This window comes from Balaenoptera borealis (genome assembly GCF_965194805.1).
Source record: "Balaenoptera borealis genome assembly, chromosome: 1".
Lineage (NCBI taxonomy): Eukaryota > Metazoa > Chordata > Mammalia > Artiodactyla > Balaenopteridae > Balaenoptera > Balaenoptera borealis.
This window is the reverse complement of record NC_138860.1, coordinates 85,778,366-85,794,983: the sequence shown is the minus strand read 5'-3', so window position 1 is coordinate 85,794,983 and position 16,618 is coordinate 85,778,366. Positions and strand designations below refer to the sequence as shown.

The following is a 16,618-nucleotide window of genomic DNA, read 5'->3' as shown; positions in this document are numbered from 1 at the left end:
TAGTGAATGGAACATGATTTATAGAAATAGCTATAACAGAAGGTACAATTTGTTAAATGCTATAAGAGAATTTATAAAGCATTGCTAAAGCTTAGAAGTTAGAGAAACAATTCTGAGTAAATGAATGGGGTATGGAAGAGATAGCATTTGAGGTAGGTGTTTTTTGAAGAATGAATAGGATTTTAATGATTTTTTTAAGGTTTTTTTTTTCATTTTAAAAGTAATAAGTGGTTTGTTAAAGACAATTTTGAAAATACGTATAGGCAGACAAAGACAACCTTTTTTTTTTTTTTTTTTTTGCTGTGCCACGGGGCAGGTGGGATCCTAGATTAGATTTTTTTTTTGGGGGGCCAAGCTGTGGCATGTGGGATCTTAGTTCCCTGACCAGGGATCAAACCCATGCCCCCTGCAGTGGAAGTGCAGAGTCTTAACCACTGGACTGACAGGGAGGTCCCAAGGACAACCATTATTAACATTTGGTATAATTCCTTCTGGTCCTTTAGTATAACATATATCAGAGAAATGGTGTATACTATTTTAAACTTAATACTTATACTGTATATAAATGTTGTATTTATATGTATTTTTTCATTTAAACATATATTCCAAGTATTTTATTAGGTTATTAATAATGGTCTGAATAAATATAATTTCTGACACATGGACTGATTATGTCATAATTTATTTAACACTATTTCTATTGTTAGGCATTTTTGTTTGCTTACTAGTTTTCACTATTAAAGGAGAAGAATGCTACAATTTACATAAGTCAGGTGTGAAGTTTGCCCCAAATTTAGGATTATTTTCTTCATATAGATTCCAAGAAATGGAAATAATTGGATGAAGAATATGAACAGTTAAAAAGTTCCTGATTCATATTATCAAACTGCTTTCAAGAAGGATTGTAAAACTTTACTCTTCCACCAGAATGTATAAGGGTGCCCATTTCACCACAGACAGTGGGGTTTCTGTAGGCGGCAATGGGCTTTAAGGGCATTTCAGAAAGATGAAACGGCACAAGTAACAAATTAGAAATAGCTAAGTAGGGCTTCCCTGGTGGTGCAATGCCTGTCAATGCAGGGGACACGGGTTCGAGCCCTAGTCTGGGAAGATCCCACATGCCTTGGAGCAACTAAGCCCGTGCACCACAACTACTGAGCCTGCGCTCTAGAGCCCACGAGCCACAACTACTGAGCCCTTGTGCCACAACTACTGAAGCCTGCACCTAGAGCCCATGCTCCTCAACAAGAGAAGCCACCGCAATAAGCCCGTGCACCACAACGAAGAGTAGCCCCCGCTCGCCGCAACTAGAGAAAGCCCGTGCACAGCAACGAAGACCCAATGCAGCCAAAAATTAATTAATTAAAGAAAACATCATTAGAAAAAATAGAAGAGAAAAGAAATAGCTAAGTGTCTCTAAACTTAAAGAATGATGAGAAAGTAGTTTGCTGCGGCCAGAGTGTGAGTATGGGTACATGAGAATATAGTGGAAGAAAAGTGTAAAAGGCTATGTTGGAAGCTACCTAGTGGAGACCCTTGAATGCCTGGCCAGGAGTTTGGACTTTATTTTGACGAAAATGGTAGACTGTTTAGAATTTTGACCTTGGGTTTGGATGATACATATTTTAAGAAGATACTTCCATAGCTGGGTGAGAAGAGAATCTGAATTAATGTCATTAGGAATGGAAAAGAGAAAATACATATAAAGTATGATGCAGAGGCTTAAAGGACAGGGCTGTGTGGGTTTAGGGAGAGAAGGAAGAGCCCAAGATGATACCAAGGCCTTGATGATCTGAAGATGATGATGTATTACTCAAAATAGAGAATAATTTTCCCTTGAACTTACTCTGAAGTCATTTTCATGGATGGGGGATATAGGGCAAATTGGGATAGGGAGAGGGGGAATTTGATTTTAGATTTGTTGAGTGAGAGAGAGAGAGAATGTGTGTGTGTGTGTGTGTGTGTGTGTATGTGCTGTAAGTGGAAGTAGGGCAGGTGGGTGGGGAATTTTGATTTTTAAAGTAGAGCTAAAGTTGGAAGTTGGACATAGAAGTCTGCTGCTTAGTAGAAAGGTAATTTTTAGAAATTGTGAACTGGGTATCATGCACATAATGGCGATAGATGAAGCTCAAGGATCAGAGGAGTTTGCTTTGGCATGGCTAGAGCTAGAGTGTAAGGGACAGGTGGAAGAAAATAACCTAAGAAATGAGGCTAAAGCTGATATAGCAAAACAAGCCAGGAAAGTGATATGTCATAGATGTCATAGAACTAAATGCAATAGAGAGTTTATAAAGCAGAGAAGTCTCTCACATTTCTGTGCCATTGCATATCCTTTTTGGGTCATTGGGCAACTTACTTCCCTCCTCCAACACATGAGCAGTTCCATTCATCTGAAAACTTGGTGCAAGTAGTGCCTTCTCTCTGGAGCTTTAAGCAGTTAGGCATCTCCTCTATGGCCCCATAGCCATTTAGACACATTATACCATGATGTGTTGTATTTTATTGCTTAAAAATATATCTAATTCCCAAGTGGACTTTGAGCCCTTACAGGATAGGATGATTTCTCATTAATTTTTGTATTTCCAAGGCCTAGATAATGTCTGTCACATTGTAGATGCCTAGAAAATGCTTGTTAAATTAGTAAGTGCTAAGAAGATGTTTTGAATTAAAACCCCATAAGATATATAATCTTCAAGAAGAAACTTCAATAGAGAAGAGGATTTACAATACCTACTGTAGGGAGTAAACAAGATATATATATAAGTGAAAGTATTGCTCCATTTAAAAAAGTTATCACCGGTCTAGACCCAAGCTGATCAGTACCATGAACGGGTTATAAATGAACCAAGATATTAATCACCTCAACTACTTTCCCAATGGGCCATGCAAATATCATCATCTTTGTGGGCCACAACATGAAGAAGATAGGAAAGTAACTTTTTGTTTGTTTATTTATGATTTGTAGACTAGGTACTTCCAGTAAAGATTTGAGGGGGGTTATGGGTTGAATTGTGTCCCTTACAAATTAATATGTTGGAACCCTAACTCCCAATACTTCAGAATGTGACCTTATTTGGAAATAGAAGCATTGCAGATATAATTAGCCAAGAACAGGTCATTAGGGTGGGCCCTAATCCAATATGACTGGTCTTATAAAAAGAGAACATTGGACAGAAATACACATGCACACAGGGAGAATGTCATGTGGAAATGAAGGCAGAGATCAGGTGATGCTTCTACAAGCCAAGGAAAACCAAAGATTGCCAGCAAAACTTCAGAAGCTAGAGGAAAGTGACAGCCCTTCTGACTTCTAGCCTCTAGAACTGTGAGACAATAAATTTCTGTTGTTTAAGCCACTCAGTTTGTGATACTTTGTTATGGGAGCCCTGGAAAACTAATACAAGGAGAAACTTCAGACACGTTTAAGTCTCAACTCTTCATATTTCCTCTTTTTTTCCCTCTGAAAGCTACATTACTTTTGTTTGTGGGTTTTATGGATGTCAGCTAATTCATGTGTTGAGGGGCTGTTAGGTGCCACATACTGTGCTGAGGATTCAAAGACAAAACATAATCTCTGCCCCAAAGGCACATACAGAACATTGGAGTGATAGTTAGGTGAACATACAATTTAAATATAATGTGTAAAATATTCCAGTATGCATAGGATATTTTAGGAGCATAGAAAAAAAGACATTTTGCCTAGCCCAAGAATTTAGGGAAAACTTTCTGGTATAGATAATGCCTGAGCTGGTTTTGAAGGGAAAGGAGGACTAAACCAAGTGAGGAGAAAGGATGTTTCAGGCAGAGGGGCCAGCATAACCAAGATATGAAGATATTAAAGGTAAAATGATATGTATGGGAACTATAACTGTGTATGTTTCCATATAACGAGAATGAAAAATGTGAGACAAGTGCCAGGAATTGGGGCTGGCAAGGCAGGTAGGGACCAGACATAGCGACTCATCGTTTCTACTAGGGAACATTCATCTCACAATGAATGGTACTAAGTATAAGAGGTATAAGCCCAGACTTATATTTTAGACAAACCAGATTGGAAGCAGTATAAAAGATAGATTTAAGAGTAAAGGAGACCTGGGTATATATCCAAAACAAAAAACAAAAACACTAATTCAAAAAGATACATGCACCCGAATGTTCATAGCAGCATTATTTATAACAGCCAAGACATGGAAACAACCTAAGTGTCCATCAACAGATGAATGGATAAAGAAGATGTGGTATATATATAATGGAATACCACTCAGCCATAAAAAAGAATGAAAATTTTGCCATTTGCAGCAACGTGGATGGACTTGGAGGACATTATGCTAAATGAAATAAGGCAGACAGAAAAATAAATACTGTATGATATTGCTTATATGTAGAATCTAAAAAATACAATAAACTAGTGAGTATAACATAAAAGAAGCAGACTCACAGATATAGAGAACAAAGTAGTGGTTACCAGTGGCAGGGTGGGGGAGTGGGCGGTACTAAGTATTGGGTGTAAGATAGGCTCAAGGGTGTATTGTACAAGCCAGGGAATATAGCCAATATTTTGTAATAACTGTAAATGGAAAGTAACCTTTAAAAATTGTATAAAATAATTTAAAAATTTTTTTAATTAAAAAAGAAAAAGAAAGAGTAAAGGAAACCAGTTAGATGGCTACAGGGAGAGTCCAGGCAAGAGATGTCTCAACTAGAACAATAATAGAAGAAATGGAGAGGGGGCAGAATCAAGGACAGATATGAGGTAAAATTAGTTCAACTTGTTGCTTGATTGGGTCTGGAGGATCTAAGACAAATCCATAGTATCTAATTGGGTAACTATGTTGTGTGGTGTTGCCTTTTAGTGAGATGGGAAGTCCTGAGAAGGAACGAAATGGTAGGGAGGGTACTGGGTTCCCTGGACATACTGAATTTGGAGAAACTAAGATACGTGGAAGTGCACGTGTCCAGATAAATATGTCTGAAGTTCAGGGCAGAGGTCAGAGCTAGAGCTAGAGATCTGAAAGCCATCAGCATATAGTTAGAGCTGAAATCATAAGAATGGAATGATTGTATCCAAGAAAGATGTAGAATAAGAAGAGTAATGGGCAGAGGATGGGGCCCTGGAGGAAAGACCAACGACTGGGGGCTAAGCAGAGGAATGGGTATTCATAAAGGAGACCAACAAGGAATGATCAGAGAAGTATTGTAGAAGATAAATCATGAAAACTAAGTGCTGACCGCAGAATAGGAAGTGAAGAATTCTGAGTAATTTAAAATGTCACTTTATAAGAAGCTATAAATATTCACCATTTTCAATATCATGATGATCATCATCATAATCACAAGAAAGCATTGGTTGAGGCTCCCTCAAATTCCTGATTTTATTTAAATATACATTAAAGTGTGAGTACCTGTTTTTCACAAGCCAGTAGTCTCTCCCGTTAAGGTTACCATAGCCAATCACCAGTACACCATGATTCACAGCCTGAGTACACAAGGGGTCATAGTAGACACCTGAGAATAAAATATGGGTAGAGCAAAAGAGTAAGTGATGTGTGGCAATGAAGGACATTTGAAAATGCTATTTTATTAGACTGTTTTGGGTATATGTCAGGAACATATACTCTCACATTTAAACTATTTAGAGTTCATGATTCTTTGCCATCAATGCTGTATTTGTCAGGGATTTTTGTTGTTGTTGTTGTTTTGTTTGTTTGTTTGTTTAGTCAAGTTTGGCATCAGTCTAATCACAGTTCCCTCAGAAATCTTCTTTGATGAACTGCCACCTTTTTCTAATTATTTTTTAACTTATATTGTTGTATTTCTATGTATATATTCCTAAATTGTTTGTTCTATACATTTTCATCCTTTACTAAATTAAATGATCTTTAAGGTGAGGTTTAAAAAAAAAAAAAAGATGATAACCTTCTAGTTTGTCTAATACAATGCTCTACCCTTAGTGGGCGCCCTCCTTGTACACTACTGTGTTGCACCTACGCTCCACAGCGGCTACAGCAGCTAGGAGCTCAGGCTCTGGAGTCAGGCAGCACAGTTTCTAATTCCAGCTGACCACTTGCAGACTGTATGACTTTAGGCAAGCTAACATAAGACTTAGTTTTTTCATCTGTAAAATAGGGCTATTGTAAGGATTAAATGAGATAATGCACAGAAAGAATTTAGCATAGTACCTGGCCTGTACTCTTAGTAAATTTTGACAACTGTTACTTTACTAATTAGAACTGGGTATAAAAATATGTATATGAAATGATATGAGGTGGAGGATTCCGTTTAACCTAATCTAAGCATCCAGAGGCATAGTAATGGGGAAGAAGAATATTCTTTCTTATGGTGCAAGGGCAGTATAAAGCACGAGGATAACATGTCTGGATTTTTACCACTTCTGTAGAGGAAGAAAGAAGAATGGCGTGCATCTATAGCAACAGACACAGGTCCTTTGTTGGCCACAGCTTCTTTTAAGGCATCTTCACTGCCGAAGGGAAGTTCAATATATCTTGAACACGTGGCAGCTCGATTTTTTGCATCATACTGGCACTTTTCATCCTGTGGAAAAAGGATAAATCAGATAAAGAAGTATACTTCAATTTCCTTTATAAATCGACAGTATCCTAAGTCTGGATTTCAAATATGCTTTCTTTCCTCATTTAGTCTTTTCAAGTGTCTAAGGCTCCTTCTTCCTTTTAAAGAAAGAAAAATAAAATCTTCCAAACCCTAATAGTTCTATGTTTCACCAATAACACAGGAAATACAGAACCGTTCTATTGCTTTAAATTGTATACATCTTCATATGTGCAAATTTGCCAGGGTAATGTCTCTCAGACTCTAAGGTGGATTGTTAGGGGCATACTACATCAAGACTCGAGACTAGAGCTTTAAGATCTTTTTGATGGTATAATACCTGCAAGATGATCTGCAGTTTAGGGACTTCCCTGGTGGCACAGTGGTTAAGAATCCGCCTGTCAGTGCAGGACACGGGTTTAATCCCTGGTCCAGGAAGATCCCACATGCCGTGGAGCAACTAAGCCCGTGAGCCACAACTACTGAGTCCACGAGCTGCAACTACTGAAGCCCGTGCGTCTAGAGCCCGTGCTCTGCAACAAGAGAAGCCACTGCAACGAGAAGCCCGCGCACCACAATGAAGAGTAGCCCCCGCTCGCCGCAACTAGAGAAAGCCCACACAGCAAATAAATAAATAAATAAATAACATAATTTTTTTTAAATGCCATAACAAGTCTCAAAACAAAAATCTAACTATAACAAATTTGAATCAAAACATAATAAACCAGTCTTAAAAAAAATGATCTGCAGTTTAAATATTGGTTTAAAAACACCATATTTCAAGTGAGAAAGGGGAGTTTACAAATTCATGTTTGTTGTATATACAACTATGTTTTTAAAATGCTTAAAAGGAAAAAGAACTTGAAAGAAATAAACCAAAAAAAATAGCGGTTAAGGTAAGAAGTTTTTGAATGATTTTTTTATCTTTTCTAAATTTTCTGTCATATGGACAGAAAAGTGTGATGAACCTGTGAGGAGGAGGAGAGCATTATTTAGCTTTTTAGTAGGTAGAAGAAAGATGGTTGCTGATCTGAGAATAAGGTTGAGGATAGGAGGTTGTGGGACAAAAAAGTTTAAATACCAGGCAGATATACAGAAAGAATTTTAAGGAAGTTTTGCTGAAAATCTTTTTTTTAATAATTAATTTATTTGTATTATTATTATTTTTGGCTGCGTTGGGTCTTCATTGCTGCACGTGGGCTTTCTCTAGTTGCGGCGAGCGGGGGCTACTCTTTGTTGCAGTGCATGGGCTCTAGGAGCATGGGCTTCAGTAGTTGTGGCATGCAGGCTCAGTAGTTGTGGCTCGCAGGCTCCAGAGCATAGGCTCAGTCGTTGTGGTGCACGGGCTTAGTTGCTCCGTGGCACGTGGGATCTTCCTGGACCAGGGCTCGAACCCATGTACCCTGCATTGGCAGGCGGATTCTCAACCACTGGACCATGGAAGTCCCTGAAAATCTATTTTTAATCATGAACTCTGCTTGCTTGTTTAAAAATCATTGTGCCACTGATAAATTAAGCAGGCTGCTGCATAAGAAAGAGAACTCTTGAGAATTTAAGAATTCTTGATGGAGGTTCATTCTCTCTCTCTCTCTCTCTCTCTCTCTCATACAGACACACACACACACACACACACACACACCAAGCAGCACTGCTTCTCAAGCAATTGGCTTGGTGATAAGTTTAGTACAGTGAGTTGGAGGGATAGCATGAGGTCAAGGGGCAGCACAAAAAGTTTGCTTGTGGCACACCATGGCTTTGTAGGGATAGGAAGCGTCTGAATCGATGCCGTTGTTATCAATGATATATTGGAAAGCCTCTGTCATGAAGCCACCATTGCAGCCTTTATTCCCATATTTTTCATTTGAGCAATCCACCAGGTTCTGTGCACTCAGAGACACCAGCTTTCCTGTTTTCAGCTTCACTTGTGCTTCCAGGGCTCCCACAGCACTGAAAGCCCAACAAGCACCACAGGAACCCTAAAACAGAGACAAAGTCACAAGGGCAATCACAGAGTCAGTAAGGATGACTTCCATAACACAAACTGGGCAACTCTCAACATGTCAGCACTTTCAGCAGTTCCAGGAAGAGCTCCCCCCACTACAGTTTCCTCTTCCCTTAGGCCATGGCAATGAAGACTAAATACTTGATTGTTCTCTGGGCAAGGTCTGACCTTAATAAATATTTACGAATGGCTGAGCTCAGAGCATAATTGCCATATTCAAATATATTAAGAGACAGTACTTACTGAGCATGTACCAAATCCCAGCTATTTTCACCCCATAGTAAGGGAGATAAACGCTAATAGTAAAGTGATTTTTGAGAGGAACTGGGATGATTCCCTTGACCTAAAATACTCTTCCTCCTGCCAAATAATGCCTGAAACATAAGGTTAGCATTTTTCAGACATTTTTAGCTATAGAATTTTTTTGGTCATAAGATATTTTACAGGGAAGCATAAACAAACAGAAAAACACAAAGTTGCTTTAGTTTAAAAAGGTACAGAGTGTTCTAAGCCACATCATAATTGTTCTCTCTCTCTCCACCTCATCCCACTCTGCTCTCTAGTGTAAGGAAGCAAATTCAATTTGCTTTTGGTCAAAGCAAAATCACCCCCTAAAATGCAAGCACTCAGAGAAAGGATCTCATTAAATTATTTATAGTTAACACTTAGGTATGTAGTTTATTGGGTCTTCTTATACTTTTGTTTTAGGGAAGCTCCAGTAAGAAACTCAAAACTAGTTGAAAGAAGAATATCTAGGTGGAAAAGAATAAGAGATTAGCAGTATCATTCACTTCTTAACTTTTCTATTCTTCTTTGGTCACAAGCCGGGGCAGCTGCTCAGGACACTGATTCTTTTCCCTTATCCTGACCTCTAAGGTGATACATGTGTTTTATCCTTAGTTATCCCTAACTAATTTAGGATTTTGTAGCTTTCTTTCTTTTTTTTTTTTTTTTACAAGCAAATTAAAGGAAATACAAAAACATAGGAACAAATTTATAAAGTCCATATTTCTTATTCTAACAACGTAAGCCTAGTCATGAATTAACTTGACCACTACAATTTACAGGCCACTCTTAGCTCTAGTTTTTCCTCTCCTTCAACCCTGAAATTCATAAGTGAGATGGAGGAATAAACTTCCTGATCGAAATTCTCTCACACAGATGATACTATTTCTCAAGTAATTGGCTTGGTGGAGGGTCCAGTGCAGTTGATGGATAGCATGAACACCAAAGGTCTGTCTTAAAGACCTATTTGCTTAATTCAGTTTTTTGCTTAGTCTAATCTTGATGGCTGTAACCTTTGATGTTCTCAGCACTGTGGGGAATACAAAAAGTATCATATGTGGTCCTGGCCCTTCAGGAGCTCACAATGTAGTTGGGAAGACAAGAATAGCAAACAAACTTAGAAAGGGACCTAAGGGACTATGAGATTCACTGCCAGATTACGTAGCTAGACTCAGTATTTAAGGAAGAGAGATCTCGATCTGGGGTACAGAGGCCTGGGATGACAATACTCACCTGGTATTTCACTTCAGTAACACAACCCTTCTCTCTCCAGTCCAGAGAATCAGGCAATTTCTGATTAGGGTTTGACTTGTAAGTGACATTTCTCTGCCATTGGCTGGGAACTCTCAGGGAACTCATCAAAGTTATCACTTCTTCACTGGTCTACAAAGATATATACATAGCTCCTTTTACTTATACCCTTCTTTTCAATATCCTGATAACCGTAACTGTGAATATATTTAACAACTGAGAGAAACAAGTGGTAGCTGTGACTAACATAGGTAACTATCTGGTAGGTGAATTATCTGGGTCTCTTTAGTCTTACACTTTGCCATTAGCATCCCAGTTAGGCATTGGGAAGGAGGAGAAGAAAATGATAAAAACTAGGTTACAGAGAGGCAGATTTTTGGTTCAAAGCAAGGCAGAATTTTATAAAAGGGTTGTCTAAAAAGTGGACTAAACTGGTTTTCCTTGTGAGAAAGAATTATAAAAGAGATTCCTGCATTTAATCTACTTAGGGTGTTCCCTTCCAAGGGGTACTATGACTCTTAATTTTGGCCACAGTGAAAAAGTCTTGTAGGGTAGAACAGAATCTAATAACTAATGGGAGATTATTTGTGATATTAAATACCCACACTCCCCCATTAAGAAAGCAGGTGGACCATATTAAATTATCAATTCAGACTTACATAACTATGGTAACTTATTCTAAAATATTTTGAGTAGCCTTTAGGCAATGCTTTCTAGAATTAATAAAAATAAAAATAACAGTGGTCTACTCCTTTAAAGAAGGGATTTGTTAAGGAAAGTGATCACAGTAGGACCAAACAAGGAATCTGTACAAATTCTTATGTCCTTAAATTCTGTTTTCTAATTTTATACACATACAGAAAACACTCCTTTGTTGTTTACCTTCAAATTGCCTTTGGGGAGACAGAAATCCTGTTTACCCAGAGATGAAAATAGGATTATTTATAATTTACCTACCATGTCTCCCAGGTGGTTCATGCCTAGATCATATGAATGCATTCCCATTGAATGCTCCAGATTGTGAAGCATCACAGTTTTTAGATTCTTTTCCCAGATGAGACGCCGTGCTACTTCCTCATTCTAAAATATAAGGAAAAAGAACATAGTAATACTGAACCCTTCAAAAATGTGTTCAATAATGAAAATAAACATATTATGAAGCATCCTATTAAGTGTGGATCTGTTTGGGAGCATGCAAATAAATGAATATATCCAATATAACTGGTAAAATTGCACACTAATCTTAACTCTTCCTCTTAATTGCTCTGATGGTGATTAATATCATTTTAGATATACACAATGAACTTCCTCAATTTGCTAAAAAGTTTTTTTTAGAAATTGCAGTTTGTTGAAGTATATCCTTTGTAAGTGGTAAACTCACTTAATCATTATAGGCCTTTTTAAAATATTTTCTTTTTTTCTCTCACTCTTGAAAAATAGTTTAGCTGATTATAAATTTCTAGCTCTTTTTATTCAGTTATTTGAAGATATTTCTCCATTGTCTTCTGATATCTATTATTGCAGATTAGAGGTCTGTTGTCAATCTAATTGTTGTAATGTTTTTAACTTTGGTAACTTTTGCGATTTCCTTTCTCTTTGATGTTTTGCAGCTTCATTACGTGTTTGTGGGTGTGGGTTTCTTTATTTTCCTCTCCTGGGTACTTTTAATTGGAAAGCACTTTTGACTGGAGGACTCAGGAACATTTTTTTTCATATATGGAAAATTTTCAACCAGTATCTCTTCAAATATTGCTTCTACACCATTCCATGAGATGGAGCCACAAACTCTCTTTCATCTCTTTACCTGCATTTTCAGTTTCTCCTTTTTATTTTTGTGTGCTGCCTTCTTGATGAAAGCCTCAGTACTATCTTTCAGATTGCTGATTCTATCCAGCTCTTTCTAGTCTGGAGTTTATCCCTTTTATTGAGTTCTTATTTCAATGACTATATTCTTTCATTTCTGAGATTTCTAATTGGATTTCTAATACATTTCACAATTTCTTGTTCATTCATGCAGATGTTATTCCATTATACATAGTTTTAAAAATAATTTTGGTCCTATTATCCTAATTTTATCCAGAGTGAATTCATATTCAGACTGTTGATTTTGTTGCCCTCCAGGAACTTCATTTACATAGAATGCAATGTACATGGTGCCTCCTAGAATCGCTGACCCTCACCTCCACCCCCAAAGCCGGAATTTACGACAAGCTGTAGCCCAATGAGCAGTCAGCAATAACTCTTTTCTGCCTCATTTCATTGAGTATTAGAACACAGGCCTAGGCCCTGGTTCAAGGTAGTAAGTCTGGATGCAGTCCCTCTGTCTTGGAGCAAGATTTTACTGTTACCCCAGTAACGGACATGTACAGATATACTTCCAAACCACTAGAGGGAAAAAATGAAATAAAGAAAAAAATAAATCTAATGAAGTATAGAAAAGAAAAAAAAGAAGAGAACTTTGAGATACATTTTAATGGTAGGATACTAATCAAAAGTCATTTTCATTCCTCCTGATGGACTAGAATCATTAAAAAGCGAGATAATATTCATTTAACCAAAGAGTGGTGCTAACTGCACATCTAACTCTAGTTAATGTTGAAATTAGAGGTCTGGTCCTAAAGGGGAGTGGGTGAGGGTGAAATTCATCACTAAGAAAACAACTCAGAGCATTTTCATACAAAAACCATACATCAAATAAGTAAATATATAATCCTTGCTTACAAACTCAGAAATATTATACAGTTATAGGACTTAGTTATTTGAAGCACCAGGGTTAAAATCTTAAAATCAATCAAGAAGTATGTTTTGAAATAAAAATAAAAGTACAAACTGGGAAGTGAGAGTCAAGAAATAATATCTGCCAGTGCTTCTCTATGCCAGGGACTGAAAGAGGCCTTTTTTGTTCCTCAAACATGCACTCCTTCCCTCTTGGCCTGGGACTTTCACTCCAGTTTTCTACTTTGCTTGCTCCCTGACTTCTATCCATTCTCTGCTCAAATGTCACCTTACAGGTGAAGGCTTCCCTGACCTTTCTATCATATGTATAAAATAATCACTCCCAACCCCTCACAGCCATCACACAGGACCCTTCCTACCCCCCCATGCTTTGCTTTATTTTTCTCTACTTCTTTCCTGTCTCTCCTTTTAGGATATAAGCTCCATAAAAACAGGAACTTTGGGACGTCTCTGGTGGCACCGTGGTTAAGGATCTGCCTGCCAATGCAGGGGTTACGGGTTCGAGCTCTGGTCCAGGGAGATCCCACATGCTGCGGAGCAACTAAGCCCGTGTGCCACAACTACTGAGCCTGAGCTCTAGAGCCCGTGAGCCACAACTACTGACCCCACATGCCACAACTACTGAAGCCCGTGCGCCAAGAAGCCGTGCTCCGCAACAAGAGAAGCCACCGCAATGAGAAGCCCACGCACTGCAACGAAGAGAAGCCCCCACTCGCCACAACTAGAGAAAGCCCGTGCACAGCAACAAAGACCCAACGCAGCCTAAAATAAATAAATATATTTAAAAAAAAAACAACAACAGGAACTTTATTTTGTTTCCTGATGTATCTCTAGTACCAAGAACAGAATTTGGCAAGAGAGGAGTGTGTAACATTTATTGAAAACACTGCTTGTCACAATATGTAGGGTACTTGAGTAAAAGCAAATTGCTCAAGTGGCAGCCCATCTACCTGTTCCTTGTATTGTTTCCCATAGGTTTTCTTCCAGAGATTCCAGTGATGATCCAGAGTGGAGTCTCTGTGCTGTTGTGCCATCACAGAGGAGCACAGCAGGAGCGCCCACACCAGCCATTTCATTCTGTTAAAGGAAAGGTAACATAGGAAGAGTAGCTGTTAGCTGCATCTATTGTGACCATATTTTTTTCACAATAAAAAGTAGGAATGCAGAGTCTGTCAAAGGGACGGAATATTACAAAGCAGAATTATGCAGGAAACTTTCTGGATTATATAGTGACAGGGAGTAACTGCAGATTTTTGTCTGAAATACCACTCCCAATTCTTAGTAGCACTGTAAAAGTGATTTTCAAAAAGTTTCCTGGTATCTGGTAAGCCAAATTTACATCTAAGTTTGGGGGGATGTGGAGATGAGGAAGCAGAGACTTTACAGGATTTGACAACAAATCTAACCAAGGGAAATCCTCTTTCCTCCTTTCCAGAAAAAAAAAAAAAAATCCTTAAGAAGAAGGCATACCTTTGAAAAATCAGTTTGTCTTCATAATTTTTGAATACATGAGCTCCTCTTAACTGGTCTATCCACAACCTTCAGAGACAGTTAAAAGACAACTCCTGTGTATTGCTTTCCCATCCTTGGATCATTTTTACCTTTTAACCTCTTTTTTCCCCTAAAAATCAAAATATCTATTTCAAAAGAAGAGGTTAACTGCTTTTGAAAACACCACTTCTATATTTAATACAAAGAGACTTTAACAGAAATTCAGTGACTAACTCCCTCAAACTGGATTCTACTTTCTTTTCCACTTCTTTTTCATTCAAAACAGCTGGATTTTTAACCATGTATATCTTCAAATTATATTCCAAAGAAAGCTATGTGTCCGCCTCAGGCTTTAGATGTTTAAGCAGACATTAACTTTTCAAAAACAGACTCTTTTTAGTCAAAAAAAGAAGAGGCAAATTGAGCAACAATGATTTTTTAGTTTACTTCCTGAAACAAGCGATGTAAAACCTGGCAGGCAGAGCAAGCTAAAAACACAAATGAAGGATTTAAGGACCAAGTACGAGAAAAAGAACAGACAGTACATACATGATAGAACCAGCAGGTGCTCCCATACTAAGAATGCTTGATGGTGGGCTCTCTCCAAAGATTTCAAAGGCAGCAAAGAGACTTCAGTTAAAGTGACTTTATAAAGAAATTGGAACTTGTCACATGAGGTATCCACAAAGAGGAAGTGAACTTTCATTTCACTTTCATTTAAAATCTAACTAGATTTGCTACCTCTGGCTTTCTTGCTGCAGTTTTGGAGATAAAGCGGGTGCAGTAAACCATCAAAAAGAGCCCCCAATAGAGGAGATCAGTAGAAAAAACTCAGCAAAATAACACCAGTACACGTTTACCCTTTTATTTTTCATCATTTTGATCATTCGCTTTATCTAGAAACAACAATTTTCAGATGGAAAACTTTAGCTATGAAGAGATTAGGATTAAGTTCCTGAAATCCCAGCTTCCTCCATGATTTACTAGGAAAAACCACTTCATTCTTTTTAACACAACTCATCCATGATCTACTGTTGCCTAATTCTCACCCAGATGAGAATTCCCATTTATACATGGGTCAGTTTCTGAGCCCACTGATCTGTTTTTCTAATCTGTTGCCCCTTCAATACCACACAATTTTAATTAAAATAGCTTTGAATATGTCTCGATGTCTAATAGGGTAAGTAAGTCACCCCTGTCACTCCTATGTTTGTTCTTCTTTTTCAAAGTTGTCTTAACATTTTGTGCCTGTTAACTTTTCCATATGAGTTTTACAAATCAGTTTATCAAGCTTCCTGAAAAATTCTGTCAGAGTTTTTATTTAAATTGATATATTTATATTAAATTACTATATGTATTATAAATAAAGTTTAATACACACACACATAGATGAATTTGTGGAGACTTGGTATCATTACAATGTTGAATATTCTTACCTGTAGCAGACATTTTCATGTTTGTGGCCATCTAGCTTTTTTATTTTTATTTTTTTATTTATTTTTTAAAAGATATTTATTTATTTATTTATTTATTTATTTATTTTGGCTGCGCTGGGTCTTAGTTGCAGCACCCAGGATCTTCACTGTGGCATGTGGACTCTCAGTTGAGGCATGCGGACTCTTAGTTGCAACATGCGAACTAAGTTGTGGCATGCATGTGGGATCTAGTTCCCCGACCAGGGATTGAACCCAGGCCCCCTGCATTGGGAGCACAGAGTCTTACCCACTGGACCACCAGGGAAGTCCCCCATCTAGCTTTTTTTAAAAAAAGATTTTTATTATGGAAAAAAATTTTTTTAACATCTTTACTGGAGTATAATTGCTTTACAATGTTGTGTTAGCTTCTGCTGTATAACAAAGTGAATCAGCTATATGTATACATATATCCCCATATCCCCTCCCTCTTGCATCTCCCTCCCACCCCTCTAGGTGGTCACAAAGCACCGAGGTGATCTCCCGGTGCTCTGCGGCTGCTTCCACCTAGCTAGCTATTTTACATTTGGTAGTGTATATATATGTCCATGCCACGCTCTCACTTTGTCCCAGCTTACCCTTCCCCCTCCCCGTGTCCTTAAGTCCATTCTCTACGTCTGTGTCTTTATTCCTGTCCTGCCCCTAGGTTCATCAGAGCCATTTTTTTTTTAGATTCCATATATATATGTTAGCATACGGTATTTGTTTTTCTCTTTCTGACTTACTTCACTCTGTATGACAGACTCTAGGTCCATCCACCTCACTACAAATAACTCAATTTCGTTTCTTTTTATGGCTGAGTAATATTCCATTG

The 16,618-nt window shown here is 37.9% G+C and overlaps 1 protein-coding gene across 2 annotated transcripts in view; it reads right to left on the bottom strand.

The window, feature by feature from the left end:
• Positions 1-16,223, bottom strand: part of CTSS (cathepsin S) — a 31,910-nt gene extending 15,687 nt beyond the window's left edge. Inside the window, exons 1-8 of one of the 2 annotated variants that reach the window (XM_082362099.1) lie at positions 14,882-16,223; positions 14,312-14,462; positions 13,792-13,918; positions 11,063-11,185; positions 10,088-10,237; positions 8,316-8,543; positions 6,387-6,552; positions 5,403-5,505 (exon numbers count right to left, since the gene is read on the bottom strand). In XM_082362099.1, the coding sequence (XP_082218225.1) occupies positions 5,403-5,505; positions 6,387-6,552; positions 8,316-8,543; positions 10,088-10,237; positions 11,063-11,185; positions 13,792-13,917 (896 nt within the window). In that variant the 5' untranslated portion in view covers position 13,918; positions 14,312-14,462; positions 14,882-16,223. The remainder of the gene's footprint in view (positions 1-5,402; positions 5,506-6,386; positions 6,553-8,315; positions 8,544-10,087; positions 10,238-11,062; positions 11,186-13,791; positions 13,919-14,311; positions 14,463-14,881) is intronic. The other variant, XM_082362098.1, reaches the window with a different exon arrangement.
• Between the last annotated feature and the right edge of the window lie 395 nt (positions 16,224-16,618).